The sequence below is a fragment of the Aureococcus anophagefferens genome (genome assembly GCF_000186865.1).
Source record: "Aureococcus anophagefferens unplaced genomic scaffold AURANscaffold_1, whole genome shotgun sequence".
Taxonomy (NCBI): Eukaryota; class Pelagophyceae; order Pelagomonadales; family Pelagomonadaceae; genus Aureococcus; species Aureococcus anophagefferens.
In genome coordinates this window covers 232,445-240,336 of record NW_008705561.1, presented here as the reverse complement: position 1 = coordinate 240,336, position 7,892 = coordinate 232,445, and the positions used below count along the sequence as shown (strand labels likewise).

The 7,892-nt window shown below is 71.8% G+C and overlaps 3 protein-coding genes across 3 annotated transcripts in view; 1 reads left to right on the top strand and 2 right to left on the bottom strand.

The window, feature by feature from the left end:
- Positions 1-1,202, bottom strand: part of ABC43 (hypothetical protein) — a gene marked incomplete at both ends in the record, with an annotated part of 4,625 nt that extends 3,423 nt beyond the window's left edge. The window contains one exon of the mRNA XM_009033944.1: positions 378-1,202. Within this exon, the coding sequence (XP_009032192.1) occupies positions 378-1,202 (825 nt within the window). The remainder of the gene's footprint in view (positions 1-377) is intronic.
- Positions 1,203-1,485: 283 nt separating this feature from the next.
- AURANDRAFT_60444 (hypothetical protein) lies at positions 1,486-4,813 on the top strand (the record flags this gene model as incomplete). Its single annotated transcript, XM_009034541.1, has 2 exons — positions 1,486-3,564; positions 3,776-4,813. The coding sequence occupies 2 exons, from the start codon at positions 1,486-1,488 to the stop codon at positions 4,811-4,813; spliced, it is 3,117 nt and encodes a 1,038-aa protein (XP_009032789.1).
- Positions 4,814-5,710: 897 nt separating this feature from the next.
- Positions 5,711-7,642, bottom strand: AURANDRAFT_60443 (expressed protein; the record flags this gene model as incomplete). Its single annotated transcript, XM_009033943.1, has 1 exon — positions 5,711-7,642. The coding sequence occupies one exon, from the start codon at positions 7,640-7,642 to the stop codon at positions 5,711-5,713; it is 1,932 nt and encodes a 643-aa protein (XP_009032191.1).
- Between the last annotated feature and the right edge of the window lie 250 nt (positions 7,643-7,892).

The following is a 7,892-nucleotide window of genomic DNA, read 5'->3' as shown; positions in this document are numbered from 1 at the left end:
AGCTTACTGGTCCTTCTCAAAGAGGGCGAAGGTCTCGCGCGCCGCCTGGGTCGGGGGCCGCGCCCTGGGCCGCGCGCTCGCCGCCGGACGGACTGCGCGCGCGCGCGCCGCGGCGCGCGCCGCGCGAGCGCGCCGCGCGCGCGCCGCCGCGCGCGCCACTGCCGCCGGATGTCTACAACATGACACTAGGCGGTGTCGCGGGGGGCGTCGCGGGGGGCGCCGAGGAAGGCGAACTTGGGCGCGGGGCGGGGCGGGTTGGTGAGCGTGTCGTTGTCCCGAGCTCCTCCCCGGCGCGCGTGGCGCCGACTCGGTCCCCGATTCGAGGCGACCGGGCGGTCGTCGGTGGCGCCTGTGAGGGCGGTGGGGTTGTTCATGACCTTGTACGCGAGGGCGTGCTTGCACACGCCCCTGTGCTGGTAGTCGCCGCAGGTGCAGAAGAAGTTGCCGCCCTCGAGCGGGACTAGCAAAATCCCCGCGTCGAGGGCCGCGGTGACGGCGCCCCACGACGGCGCGCGCGCGCCGCGGCCCGACGACGACGACGCGTCGCCCGTCGCGAGCCCGACGAACGGTGCGAGCCGGCGGTCGACCTCCGTCGTCCAGGCCTCCTTGTCGTTCGTGTCGAGCGCGCGGAGCATGTCGACGTAGGTCGCGTCGGAGATGAACGCGACGGGCGGCGCCGCGAGGTCCGGCTTGACGCCGATGATGAGGAGCATGGACGTGAGGTGGGTCCCCGAGGTGAGGATGTCGTAGGAGACCTCGACGCCCTTGAGGAGCTGCACCGAGCTCAGGACCGCCGTCGCGTCCTTCGCCAGCTTCGTCTGCGGCGTCGACGGCGGCGCGTCGTACGCGAACTCCGCGTTGAGCTGGCTCTTGTCCTGCACGTAGGCGAAGATGTCCGAGAGGAAGGCGAGGACGGGTTTCATCGTATATTCCGTGCACTGCTCCTTGAGCGTCTTGTTGGAGGCCTCGAGCGTGTTCGTGTCATTGGGGAAGCCCGGCGGCAGCTCCGCGCGCGTCCACGCGCCGTTCTCCAAGTACTCTGAAGAAAACCATTTCATCACCTCGCCCTCGCCGAGGTCCGTGTAGCGCTGCGTGAGCGCTTCGAAGACGGAGTTTAAAGCGTGGTGGAAGACGCCGCTGATCTTCGACACGAAAAACACGTCGTTGTGGAGCTGCTGTCGCAGCTTCTTGTTCTTGAACATCTTTTTGTGCTTATCCAGCGCCATCAAGACGTGCGACTTGCAGCGGCCGTCGATCGGCGGCAGATTCGGCGTGGCCTGGTATGTGTCGGGTTTTTGGCCAGTCAAGCGCAGGTGGACCAGCGACGATGCCATCGCACCCACAAAATCCTGTGGCGAGCTGGCCTCTCGGACAAATGCCACAAAATCCTCCAGCGGGCCTTTGCGGGCACTGCTCGTTCCGTGAAACGCTGGCCCGGGTGAGACGCTGAAGTGGCAGAAGCTGCCCCGCGTCTTACAAGGTGCGATGTCGACATCTTACTACCAGACCTCCGTTCCGTCGCTGCTCCCGACGCCGCTGCCAACGCCGCTCCCGACGGCGCTCCCGTCGCTGACGTTCCAGCCGTCGTTCCTCGACTGCGAGGCCGGCTTCGGCGTCTTCGACGGCGGCGGGTCGGCCTGCGCCGCCTGCCCCGCGGGCCGCTACGCGAGCGACAACGGCTGCGAGGCCTGCGCCGGCGGCAGCGTGCCGAGCGGCGGCGCCTGCTTCCCCGGGACCTGGGCCGCGTCGCGCGTCGACAACGCCACGGGCGCGCCCGCGCACGCGCCCGGCGTCGTCGACCACGAGGGGAGCTGCTACTACTTCGAGGCCGGCGGCAGCACGTGGACCGCGGCCGAGCGGTCCTGCAACTCGCTCGGCGGCCACCTCGCCTGCGTCTCCGGGCCGAGCCACGCGCGCTTCGTCGCCGAGCAGGCCGAGCTGCGGGGCGTCGCGGCGATGTGGATCGGCATGTCCGAGCGCGGCAACGAGAAGGCCTTCTCCTGGACGAACCCGGAGTGCTGCTCCGACTATCGCAACTGGTACGAGACGACGGACGCCGAGGGCACCACCACGCGCGAGCCCACGGAGGACATCGAACTCATCTCCTACCGCTGCGTCCGCATGGGCGCGACGGGCGAGCTCTGGGACGAGAACTGCCGCGCGCACTTTGGGTACGTCTGCCAGGCGCCCGTGCTCTCCGCGGCGACGGCCTGCGCCGCGTGCCGCAGCGGCACCTACGCCGCGTCCGGCGCGTCGACCTGCGCCGCGTGCCCGTTCGGCAAGTACGCGCGCGGCGAGGGCCACGCGCGGTGCGACGCGTGCCCGACGCGGTCGCCGGCGAGCCTGTTGGGCACCTACTTCGCGCCGGAGACGACGGCGAACGCCGGCGGCTCCGTGCTCTGCGGGGGCAACCTCGGGCGGGCCCAGCGCAGCGCCTACATCGTCACCTCCGTCTTCACGGCCGCGGGCCCCTTGCTCCTCGGCACGGCCGCCGTCTTCCTCCAGGTGAACGTCGGCGGCTTCCTCGTGAGCCGGGGCCTCGCGGGCTGGCCGACGCGCGTCCACGCCTACCGGAGCGAGCTCATCCCCATGGTCTTCGGGTCGTCGCTCGTCGCGAGCTCGCTCCTCGGCGGCGCGCTCTTCGCCGCGTGGCTCCAGCCCCTGCGCCAGCGGTCCGAGTCCTGGCCCTACAAGGGCCGCCTCGCGGCGACGTCCCTGGCCAAGGGCTGCGACCCGGGCGAGCGCCACGCGTCGCTCGTCGCCGGCACGGTCTTCCTCGCCGTCGCCGCGGTCTGCTTCTTGTGCTGCGTGCCGGTCGTCGACGTCGGCGCCGTCGCCCGGGAAGTCTATCGCTGCGTCGTGCGCCTGCGCCTGCGGCGCGACTTCCTGCGGCAGACGCGCAAGTGGGAGCGCGAGCGCGCGGCGACCGAGGCCAAGGTGAAGAACATCTCGAGCTTCGCCTGCACGCTGTGCCGCCAGCGGCGCGCCGCGGCGCTGAACCTGCCCTGCGGCCACCAGTTCCTGTGCAACGAGTGCGCGGACCGCTTCCGCGAGGAGAACGGCGCCATCTGCAACGCGTGCCGCGCGCCGAGCGACGTCCGCGACGTCATTTTACGGACGGGCGCGTCGTCGCGGAAGCGGGACGACGCCCAGGAGGTCGGCCCCCTCGGGAACATCGAGCTCGCGCCCGTCAAGGCGAGCGCTCTCGAGCGGCGGACGTCGCGGTCCGCGTCCGTCGCGGAGCTCCGGGCGGCGATCGCGGCGACGAAGCGCGCGCGGCGGGGCGCGCAGCGGCGGTTCCTCGCGTCGGCCTGCGGCGTCTGCGGCGAGTCGAAGGAGCTGGTGGTGGACACGCCCTGCGGCCACGCGACGCTGTGCGCGGCGTGCGCGGCCGAGTTCAGGGGGCGGTCGCCGGTGTGCAGCCGCTGCGGCGAGGCGAGCGAGATCGTCGCGCCGACCCTGGAGCTGTGCTGTTCGATTTGTTTCGACTCCGTGTCGGCGCAGTACCTCGTGGCTCTGGGCGCCTGCGGCCACCAGCTCTGCACGTCGTGCTCCGTGGGCTACGTCCGGTCCTGTGCCGAATTCAACCACTGGTTTGGGTGGTCCTGACCAAACTTGAGAATTCTCTAGCTCGGTCAAATCGAAGTCGATTCGGCTGATTTTTGGACGAATCGATTGCTCTCATCGAGTTCTCGAAGCCAAGCCAAAGAAATTGCGTCGAAACCGTCGCATACGCACACATTGAAGTCGAGTTGAAGATTTGAATTCGGCACAGGTCCGGTCGTGCCTCGGAGACGTCGCGGAGCTCGTCCGCGACGACGGCCTGCGGTGCCCGCTGCACGTGGGCGGCTGCGACGGCGTCGTCACCGTGGACGTCGTCGAGCGCCTGGTGACGCGGCCCGTGCGCGACGACATGGCCGAGGAGACGCTGCCGCTGCGGAGCGACGAGTTCGAGCGGTTGGTGCGGTTCTTCTACGAGGCGTCCATCGACGTCGCGGAGCGGTTCTACTGCACGCACCCGACCTGCGCGCGGCTCTTCGCCGTGCCCCACCGCGACGCGCTCGTCAAGTACGGCGCGGGCGCGGGCAGCAGCCAGCGCGCGGTCCGCGAGGGTCTAGCGCGGCTGCCGCGGCGGCTCACGAGCTCCATGCTGGGCTTCGCGCGGCACCTGGCGCAGCAGCGCGACAACCCGCACGCGCCCCTGCCGGAGGGCGTGGACGACGAGTTGGAAGGCGGCGCCGCGCCCGACGACTTCGAGGGGCCGCCGCCGTTCGTCGCGTGCCCGCACTGCAACCGGCGGTCCTGCGTGCGCTGCCGCGTGCCCGCGCACGCACTATTGACCTGCGAGCAGGTCAAGGACGGCCCGGACCCGACGGCGACGATGGCGTTCGTCGAGGCGACGTCGAAGCCGTGCCCGCAGTGCGCGTTCCGCATCACGCACTGCCACGGCCACGCGTGCCACCACATCAAGCCGGGCACGGGCTGCCTTAACTGCGGCACCCACTTCTGCTACGCGTGCCTCCAGCGCGGCACGTCGGGCTCCGTCTGCGGCTGCCGCCTCTTCTGCTCGAACGACGGCGTCGAGGACCACGTCGCGCTGCGGCCCTACCCGCGCGACACGCGCTGCGGCTGCACGTTCTGCTCCGACTGCCGGCCGGGCCGGCCCTGCTCCCAGTGCAACGGCGGCTGCGTCGTCTGCCGGGGCGTCGTGCCGCCGGGGCCCGCGTCCGCGGACGAGATCGACGCCTGGGCGCCGGGGCGCTTCCGCGACGGCGACGACGCCGCGCTCGCGGACGTGGACCTGGGAGCGTAAGTGGTTGGAGAAGCGGTGGCGTCTCGTCGAGGTGTACGCGCCAGATGGGCGTGGCAGCAGGCTGCCTCCGGACCGGGACGCCAAAGAGCACCCGCCTGCGGACCCCCGGCCAAGCGCGCGCGCTCGGTCCAAGGACCCGCAGGCAAGAGGCACCGCTGAGCTCGGCCACGAAGCGGCGGCCCCCGACCTCGCTGTGTGCGCCGTGATCAACTAAAGTCCCGCCGCGGCCTTCGACCTTGCCTACCGAGGGGACGTTCGAGCGCTTGAATGGTCGCAATCGATGCACCTGGCGCCGAGAACGAGCGCCGGACGGATCGCTCTCGGAGAGCCCTCAGCGCGGCCCAGCTGAACACCGTCCACCGACGGTCTCGCGGGCCGCTCGAAAGCTTCAAAGCCGTCCCAGGGCATCCCGAATCGATGCCCGTGCGAGGAAACACACGTGGCCCTCGGCCTCTCGCTGCCTCGGCGGAAGTCCGCGGAGCCGACATCGTGTCGCAGAGCCGGCGGACCGCGGAGCCGTTTCGCCGCGGCCGACGACGAGCTGGTGCGTCGGGCGCGCGCGCGACGCGACGGCCCGTCCAGCGACGCGCGCCCGGACGACGTGCGGCGGACCGCGGAAGCCGCGCACGCGGTCCAGGACTCCGTCGGGCGCGGGCAGAGTCGCGGAGCCGGTTCGCTGCGGCCGACGACGAGCTGGCCGACGACGAGCTCGTGCGCCGTACGCGCGAGCGACGCGACAGGCCGTCCGGCGATATCTCACACAATCGGAACGGAGTGTACGGCGGATCGCGGAAGCCGCAGCAGCTCGCAGTCCAGGAGCGCGCGAGACAACCTCCGAGTCGAGAACGATCGTGAGAGCGGCTAATTTAGCTGTGAATTGGGCTAGGCCCCGCAGGGCTAGGCGTCGCCGAAGTCGCCGTCGCTGTCGTCGGCGTCGGAGAAGACGGGCTCGCCGTCCGTGATGCGGATCTCGTCGTCGGGGTCGCGCTCCACGGCGCCGTCGGCCTCGGGCTCCGCGGCGGTGGCGGCGCGCAGCCGGTCCTGGAGCTCGGCCGCCTTGCGCCGGGCTTGGACAACGTTGCTGTCCTTCTGGTTCTTGCGCAGCGCGGCGTTGCACTGCTTGATCGTGGCCTTCAGGTCCTGCATCTTCGCGGTGCTGGATTTCAGGACCCGGACCTTCTCCTGGCAGAGGTGCGCGTGCTCGGCCGCCGCGCCGTCGCGCTCGGCCACGAGCGCGCTCTTCTGGCGCCGGAGCAGGGTCTCCGCGCGCCGCATCGTCGCCCGATCGGCCTCGTCGCCGGCGCCGGGCTCGGCGGGAGCCGTCGCGTCCGAGATCGCGGCGCTCGCGGCGACGAGCAGCGCGTTCGGCCCCTCTTGCGCCATGCCCAACGCCTTGGCCAGCTGCGCGTCGGACCCGGCCCGGCGCGCGGCGCGGCGCGTCGCCAAGGCCGTCGGCGGCGGCTCGCACGAGTCGCGCGCGAGCTCGAGCTGGAAGGCGGTGCCCACGGGCCGCTGCGTGACCGGCGCCGGCGGGCTCACGGCCACGTGGTCCAGGGGGCTCGCGCAGGGCGCGCCGTAGCCGTCCGGGTCCTCGTCGTCGGCTTCGCCCGTGTGGATGTCGACCATGGAGTTGATCGGCGACGCCGTCCGGATGACGAGCGTCGCCGGCGCGGGCGGCAGGCCGAGGGCCTCGAGGAGCGAGCCCACCTCGAACTTGGACAGCGTGCCCGACAGGGCGACGACGGGCGCCTTCGCGCCGGCCAACGCGAAGCAGGCCTGGATCGTGCGCCCCTGCGCCTCCTGGCTCCGCCGGAACGAGTCGTCGTTGCCGACCTCCTCGTCACACTCGTCGATGACCACGAGGGAGATGATGCCCGCGCGCGCCGCGAGCACGAACCACGCCGCGTGCTCCGCGAGCATCTCGGGGCACATGACCAGGACGGCGACGTCGCACGCCTTGGCCGAGATCGCGGCCAGCACGGGGTGGCGCGCCGTCGACGCCGACGTCGAGCTCGACGCGGCGGCGTCCGCGTAGTCGAAGACGACGTCGCCGTCGTCGTCGCGCGCGCCCGCGCGCTCCAGGCCGGCGACCGCGGCGGCGAAGTCGCCGCGCCCGCCCGCGTTCCGCCAGCCCTCGCCGTAGCGCCCCTGGAGGTCGTCGACCTTGTCGGCGACGAGCGCCTGCGTCGGCGCGGTCCAGACGCAGACCTGCTGCGCGCCGCGGTCCAACGCGTCCCGGGCCCGAGCCGCCGCGACCATCGCCGGCGGCAGGCTCTTGCCGGCGCCGCAGCGCACGGCGAGGAGGACGTCGCGCCGCTCGTGGAGCGCCGCGATGGCGTCGACCTGGAACCCCCGCAGCGGGCCGTAGAGCGGCAGGTAGTCGTTCGCGAACGAGAACGGGTCGTCGAACGGCGGCGGCAGCGAGACCCGCCCCTCCGGTCCGTCGACGAAGCGGAGCACGAGCGCGTCGCGCCCCGCCGCGTCCTCCGCGTCCGCGGCGTCGACGATCTCGACGCCACGCCGCAGCAGCTCGCGCGCCGCGCCGCGGAACGCGTCCGGCGGTACGTCGTCGTCGATGGCGGGGAGCGCGTCGACGAGCTCGCCCCACCGCGCCAACCACGTCTCCCCGCGCTCGGGGTCGGTCTTGTGGCAGAGGTCGCCGTCGCTGTCGGCCTCGGCGTCGTCGGCGGCGTTGTTGTGCCGATTCGTCGACTCGCTCAGCACCGATCGCCGGGGAACCTTCCGAGAGCCCGTGCTCGACCGCCGACGGGCCGATTTTTTCCATTCCAGCGACGGCGCGTCGCCCAGGGAGTCTACCTCGAGGTCCATGGCGTGCGTTGACGCCAGAGAGGCGCACGTCGACGAGTTTCGGTCTGGCTTCGGCGGCCGAAGCTCAGCGCTGCCTCTTGCCTGCGGGTTCTCTTGAACCGCTCTCCGAGCGGGGCAAGGTCGGCCCGCAGGCGGGTGGCCAAAGAGGACTGACTAGCCGCGAAGCAGAATCGCAAAAGCGGAGAAGGCGCCAGCTCGAAGATGATCGCGTCCCGCCTGCTGTCTGCTGGCCTCCGGTCGCGGGTCCCGT